This window comes from Mytilus galloprovincialis, chromosome 6, assembly GCF_965363235.1.
Source record: "Mytilus galloprovincialis chromosome 6, xbMytGall1.hap1.1, whole genome shotgun sequence".
NCBI lineage: Eukaryota > Metazoa > Mollusca > Bivalvia > Mytilida > Mytilidae > Mytilus > Mytilus galloprovincialis.
Window position 1 is genome coordinate 43169655 of NC_134843.1, and position 18810 is coordinate 43188464.

At 31.7% G+C, this 18810-nt stretch overlaps 1 protein-coding gene across 8 annotated transcripts in view; it reads left to right on the forward strand.

Annotated features, from left to right (window-relative positions):
• The window catches only part of LOC143079639 (piezo-type mechanosensitive ion channel component 2-like), a 120009-nt gene that overhangs the window by 13093 nt on the left and 88106 nt on the right, over positions 1-18810 (forward strand). For 6 of the 8 annotated variants that reach the window (XM_076255092.1, XM_076255088.1, XM_076255087.1 and 3 more), the window contains exons 4-11: positions 1106-1228; positions 3671-3713; positions 7763-8200; positions 9284-9443; positions 10642-10743; positions 14260-14481; positions 17546-17806; positions 18589-18733. In XM_076255092.1, coding sequence (XP_076111207.1) covers positions 1106-1228; positions 3671-3713; positions 7763-8200; positions 9284-9443; positions 10642-10743; positions 14260-14481; positions 17546-17806; positions 18589-18733 — 1494 coding nt within the window. The remainder of the gene's footprint in view (positions 1-1105; positions 1229-3670; positions 3714-7762; positions 8201-9283; positions 9444-10641; positions 10744-14259; positions 14482-17545; positions 17807-18588; positions 18734-18810) is intronic. The other 2 variants (XM_076255091.1, XM_076255095.1) reach the window with 2 other exon arrangements.

The window sequence follows — 18810 nt, forward strand, 5'->3', positions numbered from 1 at the left end:
AATAATATATTAGTTTCTAATTAGGTCATTTTGTGAGTAACCACTATTGATAGGTCAATGATATTTGGTATCAGTTGTATTAGTATCTATACATTTGAAGGAGAATATTTGGCCTTACCCCCCTCAGTCATGGTCTTTTGACTTAGAATATGTTTCATAACTTGCACATTAAAGTATTACTATTTAATTTCAACATTTGCATTTTACGACCCAAATAACATAGCTCTGTGGTGACAGTTTATTTAACCATCATATACAAATTACCAGTACAGTTCCTTAACATTTTGTAATGAAGTTTTCCTGTAAGAGATTCCATTTCAAGAAAATCTGGCTGGCGCAGAATTAGTAACAAAGGACAAGGCACGATAAGGCTTGTTTTTTTGCCCCATCCCCTATTTTCTCATTTTTCAAATTCTGTTTTTGAAAGCTAAAATCACATTAAAATATTCCCATAGGTTTGAAGTTTGTTTGAATGAACTTAAAAACCATTAATTTCAGAAAATGGGTGAGGTGAGGGGGGTAAAAAGGCACCAAAAATGCCAAAAGAATGAAAAATTACAATTTTGGTCATTGTTTCTTAAAATTTAATAGGGTGTGTCTACATAACCAGCTGAAAATTAGGTGATTTAGACAGCAAAAACAGTGCTAATGACATTGGAATAAAAAAAATCCTGGGTCACATTGGTGCAGGCACTTAAAAACTAAAAAAATGTTGTACAAAACACCTGAAAAGTGAATAATTACAATATTTGAATAATAACAGAAAGTTTACTCACCTCACCAAGTTGCTAAAATTGAAGTTCATCCAAACAAACTTCAAGCATTAGGGAATATTTTACCATAATAAGTATCTTTCAAAAACTGACTTTGAAAAATGGGAAAATTTGGAGGCCAAAGACCGGCCTTATCATACCTTGTCCTTTGGGTTGCTGGTATATTGGTCTCACATGTACACGTACTTCTATTTGGAATCAACATTTTTTTAGCACAAAAGCTTTGTGAGACAAGCTGCAGATTGTTCCAAGAATCTATCAGATGAGATGATCATATAACGAGTAGAGATTTTAATTGTAGTAAAATAACTTGTATTGAAATTTATTTTCAGGGGGAACAGGACTCTATCTGAAGCTTCTTATTGTGCTTGGAGCTCTTGGTACTCTAGCTCATATTATCTTCCACATCACATTAGCGGCTCTGGATAAACCATATGGATTTGATTTTGCAAACTGTAAGTAAAGTCATTTGATGAGCTTTATGTTTCGTCACTAAAGGATCCAGGTTATGGACCCATGTTATGGACCCATGTTATAGAAGAAATAGTTCTAGTTTCTGAATTGGTGGAAAATAATGAAAGTTGCCTGAAACTAATCAATTACAAGTTTTTTCATGAATTAGTTACATCTGTTGACCAAAAGTCAAGCAGCGTAAATGACATCAATAAACAGTCCATTCTTACTGTGATGTAATAACATTAGCATTGTGACAGAGGAAATGTAATGGAAAGTGCACAAATTTGAAAGTCGTACACAATTTTATATATTATTGAAAAAGTTTTCTTGTTCTTTTAAGTTCCCAAACAAAACATGAACCAAAATTGTCTTTTTAAAATTTTACGTTGCAGTTCATGCATACAACTAGATTATCGGGAAAACTCCACTTTTTCTCAATTTGGAACATTAGTAAGGATTAGTGTAGAATGACGAACTGATGTCTTAAAAGAATCACTTTTAATTCTCGACTATCTTTAAAATCTTTTTTATAAGAGAGCGCCTTATTTCTTGTTGTAGCAATCTAATTCAATATGATATTGATCTTTCCTTTTCAAACTGTGGAATTAAAAACTATCTAAAGAATACAGCATTGTTTTTGCATAACATTAAGCACATTAAAATAGTGTAACCTATGAAAGATTTTTTGTCCATTTGAATCTGTAGACATTTTAAATTTCCAAAGAATATGTTTATTTCAATGCTTTGGTTGGAAGTCTGACTTTCAGAAGACATTCTTCCAGTATTTGTGGCTTCCTGCTATTATTTCCTAGTCAATGTGCTTACATGTGGGCTAATGGCCCTCAAAATATGCATTTTTGAAATAGAATAGTGTCATTTTTATTTCACTTCTTCATTTTACATCAGTGTCCTTAAAAAAAAAGCCAAACATTTGAAATAGTTGAATTCAGCCTTTTTTGCAAGGAACATAACAGGAAACATTTAAGGATGTATTTAAATAGTTAGTATTCTTTATGTCCCCAGATGTTGGTTATCTTCATTTTTCTAAGCCGTCCATAAGTTGTCAGAAAGGAAGTGTCTCTACAAAATCAGGAATTTCCTCTAGTTCAGGAAATTTTTCAATTAGTGGTAAGGTGCATGATAATCTGTGGCATGAATAGTTGCAGTGTTTTTGAATGCATGTATGCATAGTAGATAACTCCTTGATTACAAACTAGTGGATTCAAATTCTGCTGGAGCATATCTGCAGGTAGTATGAAGCAGGGTTAATTATGGAGCATATCTGCAGGTAGTATTAAGCAGGGTTAATTCCAGAGTATATCTGCAGGTAGTATGAAGCAGGAATAATTCTGGAGCATAGCTGTAGGTAGTATGAAGTAGGGTTAGTTCTGGAGCATATCTGCAGGTAGTATTAAAGTTGGTTAAACAAGTTTCATCCAGAGTATAGTTGAGATTTACTTGACTGTCCATGCTGCACCTTGAGATATCCATGTGTGTCTAGGTACATAAAAAAAAAATTGCAAGAATGTGTCTTTAAATACTTGCAATAATAATCATATGCTTAATTGATTTTTTTTAAAAACAAGTATTTTCTGTTTTTCTGTAAGTCATATAACCATGCAAAATGTTGGAATGGAAACAAAAAATAAAATTACTTATTCATGGGATGTTTAACATTGAACAGTGCATTGTGTTAAAAGCATGCTTTTTGGTTGTTTGCAAGGGTCTTATTTTCAAAAACGTTTTTTCTCTAGTACTTTTCATAGTGTTTTCTTTTAAGAGATTACTGTTTGGAATCACTTAAAGAGAAAAAATGGTTGTTTCAAAGCGTTTACATTTTCCTACACTTGTCATCTATTCTATATGTTAAAGCAAATTATGAAAAAAATATCCTGTGCATTATTTGATAGTGTTTAAACCATGTGCTTGAAATAGTGACAGCATATGATGGTTAGCTACTAATTTGCTGAACATGAATAAATATTTTCCCTTGAGGTCAAGAATTAGAAAATGCACTTTTTATCCTCAAAGCAATATGGATTTCTGTAATAACCCTGTAAGCTATAAGTTGATTTTGGCACATATTATCTTAGTTCAGATGGTTCATACGGTTAGATGAACTTTTGCAAAACCTATCAGTAAAGTGCTTTTCTTATATTGTTTTATTATATGCTTTCCATAGACCTTAAAGGATATTTTAAAATTTTATCTTTTAAATTATAGTCCAAACTTGGTTGATAAAAGTATTTTTGCCACTATGTCAAATCCATTTGTTTGCTCTAGGTCATAAAACTCTGATTTGATATATAGTATCCCATGTAATACTATTTGAAGGTAAGTTTAGGAAACTTGTATTTCATTTTGTTGTCGGAAAATGTGTTTTATTACAAAACATTTTGAATGTGATAATATTTTAAAATATTTATTGCTTATTTTCTTAGGTTCAACAAATGATAATATTTCAAGACAGATTGCTGTAGAAAGGTAAAATTAACAGTCTGGTGTGATTAAAATCTATATTGTAATAACTTTGTTAGTTTGTCTGTCTGTTCGTCCAAAAGATATTTTGTCACTTTTCTCAGAAACTACTAGACAGTATGACTTCATATTTAATCAGCTGCTGGAATGTGATGGGTTGTGACATGTGAGCACTTCTTGGACTGGTCAGAAACCTACTTTCTGTGCGCAGATTTTTAGGAATTTTCGATACCATGAATGCTTTTAAAATTTTTGTCACACATTTCTCCAATAGTGCTGAACAGAATGACTTCATATTTGGTCAGCTTCTCAACATTGGTAAGTTGTAACATGTGTGTGTAAGACACCAAATGTCTGTTGATGTTTGTACTTTGAATTTAGAATGGGGATATGCCTGGCATGACAATGCTTTCCTATTCCAGAGTTCTCTATAAATGGGGGTCCTAGGGATTTGACCAGCACAGTTTTATGAAGGCCCAACACAATTTTGGTAATTTGCAATAGAAATGATAGTGAGGACCTGCATATTTTCTTCAAGGACCACCAGGCAAAAAAAGATTTTGAGAACTCTGCTTTTCACTATTTTATAGGATGCTATTTGAAATAAGAGGACACGTCTTTTAGTTTAAATTCGGTTAGAGAATACAGGGTGAAGGAGATACTCTAGAGAAAAAGTTCAGTAGAATTATACTGGAATACCACTGATATTCCATTGTAATTTCCACTGGAATTCCAGTGATTTTCAGTGGAATCATTTGGCTGGAATTCCACTGGAACTACATTGGCTTTCCACTGGAATTACAGTGAAAATTTCAGTGTTATTTCACTGGTATTCCAGCCAAATTATTCCACTACAATCACTGGAATTCCAGTGGAAATTACATTGTTATTTCACTGGTATTCCAGCCAAATTATTCCAGTGGAATGCGAATGTAATTCCAGTGGTATTTTGCTGCAACTCCAATGGAATAACAGGGCAGTTCCAGTGTAACATATAAGACCAATTGGTAACCTTATCACTACTTCTGAGAGACACAAAATATAGTGCTTGATCATATGATTGATCTGATCATATTCAAATATTCAAATAAATAACATTTTTAACATCCTATCCATTAACAGAAAAATGGCCTGCATGGTTTGTATAAGTAGAATAAAAACAGTGACTATGGACAGCTTGAACCTCACCCACAAACTGATTAACTAATATAAAAATTATGTGTCAGATATAAACTTCTCTCATTAAAGTGAGAGGGTTAGCGCTATAGAACCAGGTTTAATCCACCATTTTCTACATTTGAAAATGCCTGTACCAAGTCAGGAATATGACAGTTCTTGTCCATTCGTTTTTGATGCGTTTTGTTATTTGATTTTGCCATGTGATTATGGACTTTCCGAATTGATTTTCCTCTAAGTTCAGTATTTTTGTGATTTTACTTTTTCCTTTCTGTAATTCAAAACTTGCTGTCTCTGTACTGCCAACTAGAATTGCTGAATATATCATTTGTTTTTGTATGCTGCAAAGTAACATATAACACTTTGTGCTAATCTATTACACAATGCATACTTGTATGCTGACCTCATGATGTTGTTAGATGTGAAGTTAGGGAGTTGTTCCCTTTTTTATGTCAATGAAAAAGTGCCTTCTTGATCTCACTGTGAGGTACTTGGACTTCAGATCATAATTAAAGACCTTCACATAAGTGCACTTCTCAAAATATTATTTATATCCTTTTGATAAATTCTTTGTAGTATTTCACAAGAGTGTAATCTCGTGTTTATCTATATAACACACATCCCTCGAAGATAAGTAAATTAGCAGACAGAGGGTGCTTACAGTTAATTTCCTAATGCTTGTACAGTAAAACTTTGGTTGGCTTGCTTGCTTTGTTTGTATAATTGTTTATTCAAGCTTTGTAATTCAGTTTGACATCTCCAAACAATTTATATGACATATTTACACCTGTATATATCATATTTAAAGTCAACTGGACATTTTCCCAATATAATTGAACAATATACGGTACGTGATATACAAACCAAGCAACCAAATTAACCAAAGTCTTCATCTGCATGCATTAGGAAATTAGCTGTAAAACCCTTTTAGAAAATTTGTTACTGTGATGATTTTAAGGTCACCATAGTACACTATTATAGAAACTAATTTTAGAAATGAACATTTACATTTTAAGGTGGAGTTAATGTCTATTTCAAGGCCAACAAATTGATATTTCATACAATAATTACCTTAACACACATTGCTATGAATTATTCAACAAGTAAATATGTTTCCAGGCAAACTGTACAATAATAAAACACACTTTCTGATTATTTTAGGGTAAAAGCAATTAAATGGATACCAAAAATATGTGATTAACATCCAATGTGCATTAAAAATTGATTAAATTTATTATTCATAAATGTGATACAAAGCTTGGTGTCGTTTAAATACCAATAATAAGAGTTGATTACTTTGATATTTGAAAAATAAGTACTTTTTGAGACTTTTAACCTTGATTTTAATGAAAACAGTTTATAATCGTACATTATAGTACTTATTTCAAATTAATAGCTAAATTTATTATCCATGAAATCATCTTGACTTCCTCTTGCAAACTTGCATTGTTTGAATCATCTGAAAAAGAAGAGAAATGTTTAAGAACGACTTTGCTTCCATTTGTTTTAGAACTCAATAAACGAATTCAACCAAGCTTTTTTTTTTTTTTTTTTTTAAAGATGAGCATTTTCTTTAATAAAGCATTGAAGTTTGTGACCTTGATCTTTAAGAATACATTTATAAGCAAGAAGGTCATAAAGATTGATAAAAAACATACAATTTTTAGTTAAAATATAAAATCTCTAGTGCAACTTCTTAGCCCTGCTGTGATTTGTAATTATACCACTAATTTGAACCAGACTTGCAGAATTCTTAATGTCACCTTACATGCTTTGTTATTTACTGCTATGCAGCAAAAAGTATATATCTTTGCACTACTGGTGTATCCACTTGACATTAATAAAATTTGAAATGTTGACAAAGAAGAAGAAAATATAGTAGTATACTTAGAGAGAAAAACATTTTCTTCTGTCACACCCATACATCAAGTGTTGCATAATCTCTTACTTTTCCAGACAGTAATTGTTAGGAAATTTGCCATAACTTTTTTGTATATAATCTTTTTAGAGTACCAGGCATGAGGGAGATTTTATTCTCTGCTGTCACACTCATTGTCTTTTATATTGATGACTAAATTGATTTGTGAGATTGTTTTGTCCTTAGAAAAAAAAAAAATTTTCAATACTTTTGTCAAACATGGGTATTCCCAATACCTGAAATTAAGCATCCACAGAAATCTGAAGAAATTTTTGTTTCCATAGTTTAAATATTTATATCTTTTGAAAATTCATTGATTTATATAAAATTTTACCTTGCCAGATAAAAAGTCTAAATTACGTCTTATGCGTCTTATGTCTTATGAGGTTTTATTGATAAAATTTCTGTAATGCAGAGTTTGATTAATTTATTCCAATAAGCAATGATATTGTAGAAATATATTAAACATATATATTACTGCTTGTGCAATTTTTACCTTTGATTGTCTACTCTGCAGATTCTGTTGCAGCCACCATCAAATGATACTGCATTTAAAAATGTTTTAAAGAATTTGATTTCCGTAAAGCCTTCAACAAAGGGCAAAATCCATACGGCATAGCTAGACAAAATGGTAAACGTAAAACATAACCAGAAAACTGACAGTCTGCTTTATGAAAAAAAAACACAACAGCAACAATCAACAACCACTGAATTACAGGCTCCTGACTTGGGACAGGCACATACAGAATGAAGCATGGTTGAACATAATGTGCGAATCCTCTCCATAACTTGAAACAGTGGTGTAACAGCACTATTTAGCAAAAAATCATTAAAAGTTGTCTCCTGTAGGCCATTTTATAATTTGATACAAAAATATATCTGCACTTTGTGTTCCACTGAAATTTAAAAAAATTATGTTTTATAACATATCTTTGTAACTCAGTATATAATTCTATTTCAGGTTGGATGGTGTACCCGCGATTAATATTATCCGACTAGTAGTACCTGACCTTGCTGTTCTTATTACGGCCATCCTAGTCTTTGTGATCTGTTATGTTCTTCTCAAGGTTCCTGAAGGTCAAGACACAGAATTACCAACCGCAGTCAGCAGAACCCGCAGAAAACGAACTGAAAGATTTTTACATTTCTTTGGAACATTCTTGGTGTTATTATTTTTGGCAGCTAGCGGAATTATTGTGCCTTCAATTTTGGGAGCTTTTTACTTCCTATCATTCCTGTACATATCAACATGGTGGGCTTTTTATAATGGTCTTGGATATAAATTTGCAGTGTATAGATTTGTCGCACTTGTGTGGAGTGGCCTTCACCTTTGTGTCTTACATCTATACCAGTTCCCGTTTTTCCAGGATTTGGTTGATCCTAAATCTCTCGAAGCAAGGTATGTAACATAAGTCATGTAGACTGAGCCTGATGTTCAGTAAGAGGGGTATTTGTACCTTGCAATGAAAATCTTTTTCTCTTAAAATTGATTTGAACATTGGAAGTGTTGTATCCTGCTTGATTACAGGGAAAAGAGCAAGTAAAATGAGATTTTAACAAATCTTTATACATGAAATGAAGGGGAAAAAAACACATATAATTAAAAGAGAATGTTCATATACAAAACTGAGAAAGCAACATAAAAAGCGCAACACAAAACACAAGACATCTAGGGGTCAACAAAAGACAAGTGTCCTTATGATATGTTTCTTACATGAAAGAGTTATGAATGAATGTAAAAGAGAAGATCATAGATCTACTATCAATAACCAATACCTTAAATGACAAAAGCGTTAAGATTTAACAAAAACAAGAGATCATTACTGTCGGGGTTTCCTGGCTTAGAGCAGGATCATAGAATGTAATGTCCAGGGACAAAAATATCTTTCTTATTCAGTGTGCACAACATATCAATTGATTGTTGCATGCCTAAAATAAGAAAACAAAATCCATAGTTCAAAAGACAATATTTACAGAACGCTGAGTATAATTAATTATTCAAATTTGTATTTATAACTGAGAGAATGGTAGAGCAGATTGTTACCTTGCTTCAGCTGACAATGTTTTTCTCTGGATGGTAATCTGCTCTTTTACCCTCTCAGCTATGTGTTATTCATATAATCTCATCAATGAACTGAAGGTCTTCAAAATTTGACCAAAATTCTCTTGCATTTTTCACATTAGTTATTCATATAAAAAAGAAGATGTAGTATGATTGCCAATGAGACAACTATCCACAAAAGACCAAAATGACACAAGACATTGACAACTATAGGTCACCGTACGGCCTTCAACAATGAGCAAAGCCCATACCGCATAGTCAGCTATAAAAGGCCCCGATAAGACAATGTAAAACAATTCAAACAAGAAAACTAACGGCCTTATTTATGTAAAAAAAATGAACGAAAAATGTCTGTTTTATCAGGTTTATTCTTGCTGCATGACAAAAATATTTTTTCACCACTTGTTTGTAAAATTTCAGAATAATAGGACTAACAGGCATCATTAAGACTGATTGTGAAAGAACTTGGTATGTTGACTTCCATGATGCTAGTCAGTGGCCATGGTTTGTCAATCCTGGAATCTTATTGCTGTTGTACTTCACACTGGCTATAGAAAGCAGGCAATGGTTACATCGTAAGGTAATGTATGGTTTACATTGGTAAGTTACTTCCCTTTAACTCTGAATATTTATCTGATAAAAAGCAATGTAAGGATATTCCATAATGATTAACATTTTTTATATTGAATTGCATGAACTATTAAAAGTCTCCATTGCAGTCTTTTTTATTTCATTTTCTGCACTTACAAACTGTTAAGCGAAAAGAAGATTTATTTTTTTATTTTACATACTTTCAAAAGATTTAAGTTGGTAGTTTGTGGATTTGTGCACTGTCTGTAAAGAGGTGCTGGCTTTGACAATTTTGATTGGATACATTTATCAGTTAATACACATAAGTGGGGTATAGACACGTATAAATGCTGTCTCAGTGACACACTCTACAACTTTTACTCATACATGTTTATAAATGATATGTTTCTATTTTCATTGTTGAAATTTTTGTTTTATTTTAACTGCATTGTGCACCATTTATCCCAATATTTTTTTAGTTTCCCATGTGGTCTTTGCCACATCTACAAAAGGAAGATGTCATTTTGTAATTTGTATCCTTAAATTATTCCTAACTGCAGAATGGAGTTTCTGATGCCATTCATGCCATTTTAAACCTGCTTTTGGATTGTTTAATTTAAGGGATTTTAACTTTCTTTTCTTTTTAGTAAAACATGTTCTTTCCATGACATAACAGGAGAAGATGCCAAAGTGTATCAATTTGTCGATTCATAGTTTTTTTTATGTTTTTTTTTACAATTTGACTTATTCCTTTTGTAATTAATATGCACATTATATAAATAATTTTTGATGATTATTGTAATGAAATAGCATGTTGTTTGTCCTAAGAATTGATTTTGTGATTTTTCTCTTAAATGCATTTTGTTTATTCTGTATAGCATTTTAATTTGCAGTTATCATCTCTACTTAAGTCCATGTTCATGTTAGAAATGGCCATGTCTTTTTATCTTAAATAAATTTTTTTTTTATCAATTATGAATTAAATTTAGAAAAATTAGATTTTTTAAAATCATATTCTGGCAATTAAATAAATATGGTGACAGATGATGTTTTAATTTAAATCAGATTTAATCATTATGACTTCGAAAGGCACTTGCAATTTTTTGGGAATCTTTCTGGTGACTGAAAAAAACAAATGCTATACAGAAATGTTTCAACAAGTAAACTTTATATGTTTTTTGCATTTTGCATGTTGGTGTGTTTTACAGGAACTCATAATCATAGAGGAACCAAAAGCAAGAACCCGTAGTAAAAAATCAAGAAAGTCGTCAGAACGGCAGGTAGCCTTACAGGATCTTAGCCAAAGAGAGGTTGGGTGGAATTTCCAATTTTACGGGGAATACCCGTTATTATCAATATTGCTTTAGTTCCATGTATTTATTACAAGCGCATGTTTTGTTGTATCGTATTATAGTTTTAACATTTTAATTTCTTGATTTTGTTGCATTTTTGTTTCTTGGGGAATGAGGGACTGCTTAAAATATTATATGTTTTAAAACTTTTTAACAGGGTAATTATTTTATAAAGTGAATAGAAATGAAACTTTCGGAATGTATAATAATAAAAAAATAATAAATATTTCTGTCATTTACTTGTATTGCTAATTACTGTTAAACATTTTTTTTTTTAACTATGAATACTTTTTTTATGATTTATACTTGTAATATTAGGTTTAATATTAATTCAAATTATGAAATACAAATTTTAACTCTTTTTTAAACAGGGAAAGACAAGGGTAAAAGTTAATTTGAACATACTTAGGAACTGTCTCAAAATGTTTGCAGGATCAAGTTTTATTTCCTATACAAACCTACTCACCCCTGATTTTTTTAAATACCAATATTAGTGCTAGCTAACAACACTATTTCTATTGACAAATTATATTACATGTATCATTTTCAATAGTATAACAACCAACCCCCTTGTTACAATTTCTTTTTTCATCTTTTAGTTTTGATGTGAATATTTTTCTATAAAAAAAATCGAAACATAATACTGTGCACAGGAAAGTGGTGACATCTCTCCTTGTGAAACATTACCTAATGAGCTAACATGCTGAAGATTTGGCTCCATGTACTAGTCTTGCACAAAGCAAGGTCGTTATTCATAACATATCCACATGTCATTTTCCTGAGTACTAATGGAAGTTTAACATACCTCCATCATATAAACAACATATAAACATGATATGTTTAAATATATTTAAAGTTATAAAGCTACCTGGACAAAAAGAGTTAAATCAATTTTTTTATGCCCCACCTTCGATAGTACAGGGGCATTATGTTTTCTAGTTTGTGCCTCCGGCCCTCTGTTCGTCCGTTCGTCTGTCCTGCTTCAGGTTAAAGTTATGTTTAAAGTTTTTGGTTGAGGTAATTTTTGATGAAGTTGAAGTCCAATCAACTTGAAACATAGTAAATATGTTCCCTGTGGTATGCTCTTTCTAATTTTAATGCCAAATTAGAGATTTTATTCCATTTTCACAGTCCAGTGAACATAGGAAATGATAGTGCAAATGGGGACACATTCTTGTTTATTCTCTCTTCTTTCAAACTCTGTTGTAAAAAACCACCTACCCTGCTGACAGTTAGTGCCAATTCGAGAAAAAAAACCTGCAATATTTTGAGATAGTACTTTGATATGTGAAGAAAACACGAAAGCATGAACAGCTTGCCTTGAATGCACTGGTTAGTAGGGTTAAAAAGGCCATAAAATTGTTTGAAAAACAGAGAATGGGTTATCTAGTTGACATAAATCTTAAGATATTTGCCTAAAAATAGAAATAAGTATCTCCGGCACCAGTATATATATTTGGCATGCTACATTGTTTCTGCATATTAAATAAATCAGTTTATAATAGTACAGGATTGCTTTATGCCACTTTAGCACAATAACTAGTACAGGAGCTATTTCTTAAAACTCAGAATTATATGACATTATTTTCTGTCATTTTGTAAAGAAAATAAGTTTTAGTTGTTGCAGAAAATTTAAAGTGCAGTAAATTCGAACATGAAAGGTATCCTTGGCAGAGGAGAATATGTATCCTTATGACACTGAGATATCTAGAAGTCTAATATTGTAAACTTTTGTTTCGGTCTTTTATTGATGTTTACCCTGCAACTGTAATTCCAGTTTTTAAAACTGGTTCCAATTGCAAACTTAGAGTTAGGGAATTTGATGTTCTTTAGTATGCATCCAGGATGTCCTTTAGTATGCATCCAGTATAGTACTTTTACAATAAAGAAGTGTTTTTGGTGGGATTTGAATTTACCTTTACCTTTTTAAAATGTAGATAAATATGTACATAAATTAAAAAAAAATAGTTAAGTTTTTGCAAAATCAAGAAATTAAAATAGGTTAGAAATAGATTAGGAATGAAGACAAATTGTTCAAGAAGAAAGGAAGGAAATTCCACCAAGTCTTTCATTGGATAGAAAACACAGATGTCTAACACTTTCTTTACAGTTGACTTTATCAATATTTTGGAGAAGTATTTTAATTAAAATGTAAACTGCTTTTTGTAGAATATAATTAATGCTGTGTTAAATTAAATTAGAAAATAACAAACATAAGGATGATTTGAACTTAACATTACGTTACATTTCACCACAGTTTTTCCTTTTGAAATTTGCAGAATGAATTCATTGTTTGTGGTTTCTTGGAAATGGTAAATTTGAAACAATTAATTATTGTAATTTCGTAGCCTCCATTTCATACCCAAACATAAACCATTACGTACCATGATCATTTTCTGTGTTATGGAAGAAATTTCTTACCATATGAAGGATTTATGTGTGTAATTTCGAACCATGTGGAATATTTGTATGTGTATCATTTCGTGGTAAAGCCTGGTAAAACCTGTCAAATTGATCTTAATCTAATACATGTACCTAGTTGATCGGATGATTGTTGCTTGCTTAACATCCAGTTGACTAGGATTGTTAGTTTTCCTATCAAAGGTTGACTGTGGGCATGCTGGCTTCCCTCACCAATAAAAACTGACCACCACAAAATAGCGCAATAGTATTAATAGTGGTGTTTAACACCAGTCAATCAATCTAAATTGAGTTACAAAAATTAAAAACATTTTAAAAATGTTTGATCGCATATTTTACTTTGTTGAATGGAACATTAAAACATTAGAAATAAAACATTTTAAAAACTTATATGAGGCTGTTAAAAGGATCTTTCCTTATTTTACTAAAAATATGTGTTTCACTGAATATTTGATATAATAAAAAGTAATCTTGTATTAAGTCTGTTTGATACATAATGGTATATGCAGATAGCCCACATGGTACAAAATGTTTTGATCATGGGTACGAAATGGTAAAGTTTGGGTACAAAATGATTGAAGGTATGAAAAGACTTTTTTCCGTTAATTTGTTTCTTCATTATTTTTATTATTTTTCATTTATTTACTAATTTACTAACATTGTGTATGAGATATGTTTTTGCTTGTTACATTATGTTTTTATTACAATTTATTTGCATTCTAGTGCTTTAAGCTTAATATTGCACAAGATATACACATATTTAACATTTTAACCATAACTCAAAAACTAATTACATGTAAATATATGTTGGGAGAGGTATTTATATGGTAGATTGGGTTTACTTCTTTATAAATAATTGTAATAAAAATTTCATAATTTGTCTTATTGGTTCATGGCAAATGTGTTTCAAAAAGTAAGGATTTTGATGAACTAGACTATTAGAATTTTCTGTACTTCAAAAGTGAAAGTCAAGACACAGTAAAATAAACTTAATATTTAATATCACAGTAATACATGGTCAGTAATTTAAATTTTATATGCCATACTTTTCAGCGATTGGTTGAAAATGAAAATGCATCGTATAGCACCTTTGACAAGGAAGGTTCCCCAGCCATGTCTGCAGCTTTTGATTCTGATGAAGATGAAGCTGACGGTGACACTAAACCAGCCAAGAAGAAAAAACAACCAAAAGAAGATGTCAAACGTCCTTATATGGTGTCCATCTTTGTTTATGCAATGAAACAGAGTTATGTTTTAGCTCTGATTGCAATGATGGTAGGTTAACACAGTACTAAGGAAATGTGAAATGAATTTGTATGTAATAACAAGGAAATGTAGAATTAATAATCATGTAAAAACTGGGAAATTTCATTAGCATGTAAATACTGGGAAATTTCATTAGGATGTAAAAACTGGGAAATTTCATTAGCATGTAAATACTGGGAAATTTCATTAGCATGTAAATACTGGGAAATTTCATTAGCATGTAAAAACTGGGAAATGTAGAATTCGTTAGCATGAAAAAAGCTCTGTTCAATATGAAAATAAGCAGTTAAGATATGAGCTGTGTTGGATAGAAATCAACCGTATGCAAATGAATATCTGCCATTATCAATGCATCTGTTAACTTATTTAAGAATTGAATGCTTCTTTTTGTAAATTTATTGGGGTGTAAAAGCGTTGACCGAAGTACATTTTGTATGAAGCGCGGCAGCGCTTTATTCTAAAAATGTGCGCACGGTCAACGCTTTTACAACCCTATAAAGTTACAAAAAGAACCATTCAATACTTATAATTACATTTTTTAGCTATGATCATAAAAACACTAATTTTATATATGTTTTTAGCTCACCTGGCCTAAAAGGCCAAGTGAGCTTTTCTCATCACTTGGCGTTCGGCGTCCGTCGTCGTCCGTCATCGTTAACTTTTACAAAAATCTTCTCCTCTGAAACTACTGGGCCAAATTAAACCAAACTTGGCCACAATCATCATTGGGGTATCTAGTTTAAAAAATGTGTCCGGTGACCCGGCCAACCATCCAAGATGGCCGCCATGGCTAAAAATAGAACATAGGGGTAAAATGCAGTTTTTGGCTTATAACTCAAAAACCAAAGCATTTAGAGCAAATCTGACATGGGGTAAAATTGTTAAACAGGTGAAGATCTATCTGCCCTGAAATTTTCAGATGAATCGGATAACCCGTTGTTGGGTTGCTGCCCCTGAATTAGTAATTTTAAGGAAATTTTGCTGTTTTTGGTTATTATCTTGAATATTATTATAGATAGAGATAAACAGTAAACAGCAATAATGTTCAGCAAAGTAAGATTTACAAATAAGTCAACATGATTGAAATGGTCAGTTGACCCCTTTAGGAGTTATTGCCCTTTATAGTCAATTTTTAACCATTTTTCGTAAATCTTAGTAATATTTTACAAAAATTTTCTCCTCTGAAACTACTTGGCCAAATTAATCCAAACTTGGCCACAATCATCTTTTGGGTTAGTAGTTTGAAAAATGTGTCCGATGACCTGGCCATCCAACCAAGATGGCCGTCGTGGCTAAAAATAGAACATGGGGTAAAATGCAGTTTTTGGCTTATAACTCAAAACCCAAAGCATTTAGAGCAAATCTGACATGGGGTAAAATTGTTTATCAGTTCAAGATCTATCTGCCTTGAAATTTTCAGATGAATCGGACAACTCGTTGTTGGGTTGCTGGCCCTGAATTAGTAATTTTAAGGAAATTTTGCTCTTTTTGGTTAGTATCTTGAATATTATTATAGATAGAGATAAACTAAAAACAGCAATAATGTTCAGCAAAGTAAGATTTACAAATAAGTCAACATGACTGAAATGGTCAGTTGACCCCTTTAGGAGTTATTGCCCTTTATAGTCAATTTTTAACCATTTTTCGTAAATCTTAGTAATCTTTTACAAAAATCTTCTCCTCTGAAACTACTTGGCCAAATTAATCCAAACTTGGCCACAATCATCTTTTGGGTTAGTAGTTTGAAAATTGTGTCCGGTGACCCGGCCATCCAACCAAGATGGCCGCCATGGCTAAAAATAGAACATGGGGTAAAATGCAGTTTTTGGCTTATAACTCAAAACCCAAAGCATTTAGAGCAAATCTGACATGGGGTAAAATTGTTTATCAGGTCAACATTTATCTGCTCTGAAATTTTTAGATGAATCGGACAACCCGTTGTTGGGTTGCTGACCCTGAATTGTTAGTTTTAAGGAAATTTTGCTGTTTTTGGTCATTATCTTGAATATTATTATTAATAGAGATAAACTGTAAACAACAATAATGTTCAGCAAAGTAAGATTTACAAATAAGTCAACATGACCGAAATGGTCAATTGACCCCCTTAGGAGTTATTGTTCTTTATAGTCAATTTTTAACAATTTTCATAAAATTTGTAAATTTTTACTAACATTTTCCACTGAAACTAATGGGCCAAGTTCATTATAGATAGAGATAATTTTAAGCAGCAAGAATGTTCAGTAAAGTAAGATGTACAAACACATCACCATCACCAAAACACAATTTTGTCATGAATCCATCTGCTTCCTTTAATATTCACATAGACCAAGGTGAGCGACACAGGCTCTTTAGAGCCTCTAGTTATTAATTTACCTGTGCACTTTATTGTTGGACCATGTGTTATCATGAATGAAAAGTTGTATTGACCAATGCAACTGCTTACGGAATAACGTGTGATGTGCAGTTAGCCAATCAGAATAAAGTATTATAATGAAACATACATCTAATGTAATTATTTTGGATTAAAAAAAAATCATCATGCAAAGTCTGTATATTTTATATCGTATCTTTAATGTTCCAAAACCAATTTAAGTCTTATTCATATACATGCACTTGCATAAGGTTGATTTCTAACTGACGAAGCTCATATGATTCCAAAAGAGACACAAGCAACTGTAGCTCACCGAACAGGCTTCAACAAATAGCAAACTCCATACAGTAAGCTATAAAAGGCCCTGAATTGACAAAATGTAAAACAAGTCAAAAGAGAAAACCAACAGCCTGATTAATGAACAAAAAAAACGACAAACAAATATGACCAGACAACAACTAATGTATACACTGAGTTACAGGCTACTGACTAGGGACAGACACATGCAGGATGTGGGAAGGTTAAACATGTTTTCTTGAACTGAAACCTTCTTGAAAGGGTGACAGTGGTGTTACTGTAGTGTTTAAAATCATAGTGACAGATAATTAAAGCTTGCTATTTGTGATACATATTTGGAGACAGTAGAGACAACATTACATATTTTTATTAGAAGACTCAAGTGTTGTTATTTTTCATATACAGGCCTGGAGTATCACTTTCCACAGTTGGTTGACTTTTGTATTACTGTTGGGAGCCTGTATAGTGTGGATGGTTCCAAAGTCTCGTGAGCTGACCTTATGTATATCACCATTGCTGGTTGTCTATGGGGAATGTCTGTTGATAATCCAGTATGTCTTTGGAATGAATTTGAAAAACGAGCTACCAGAAATAGTAAATGGAGTGAAATTGAATGAGGTTGGACTGAAGACGTTTCCTTACCCATGTTTACAACTTGCTGTACAGGTATACAAGTAGAATCATAAATTGTAAATTTACAGAAAAAAAAAATCTATATAAAATCTGCATAAACTCAAAAACTGTAAAGTGAACTTTTATATCACGACATACAGTGAATATTCTCTAGAAACTTACCTATCCAAACAAATTAGTTTGGTTTCAAATTGATTGGGCTAAGATAGGTTTCACTTTACTTCATGGACTCTTAATTTTCTCATTGATTTGAAAGATCATTAACCTCTAAACGTCCAAAACAGAAAAAAAGTTTCTTGTGTTTTGCTTTATTTAAAAGAAAATCTAAGGGTGTTGTTTTATTAGCAGGGGGGAGGAATTACACATAAATCAAGTTTAAAGGTGATATTTAAGCAAACTTACAATATGTATATAAGATTAGGAGATGTGGTGTGATTCCCAATGCAATGAGACACTAATCTAAATGAGTCCAAATAATGTAAATTTAAGCAATTAAAGGTCACCTTAGTGGGATTAAAGCCTTCAACAATGAGCAAAAATGATACCATATAATCTGCTATAAAAGGCATAACAATTTTTTTCAACTGATTTGCAACTGTAGGGTTGTTAATTAGGAATTTCATTTATTTATTGATATTAGTGAGTATATTTTAGCAACCATAGCACATCTAATTTGAAAACATACTGCAAATTTCCATGAACACTGCTCTATAGCAGATGAGTAAATTGCAATTTGTTTGTTGAACAGCATTTGTATGGGAGAAAAAGTACTTACTACAAAAGAACTGTTTTAAAGTAAAGATTTTGTTTTGTAGATCCTGTTTACAGCTATGTTTTGGTTGACACTAAGACAGTTTATGAGAGAAAGAAAAGAAAGAAAGTACCATCTTGGATATCAAATGGAAGATGTGTCTCCTAATGGTGATTCACCCCAGTCGCCGTCTGCTCGGTCATTCTTTAGTATGTACAAACCCAAACATCTCTTCAAATATTTTTTTAATCAGAAATTTGATTAAACTATATTTTTCATGTTGAAA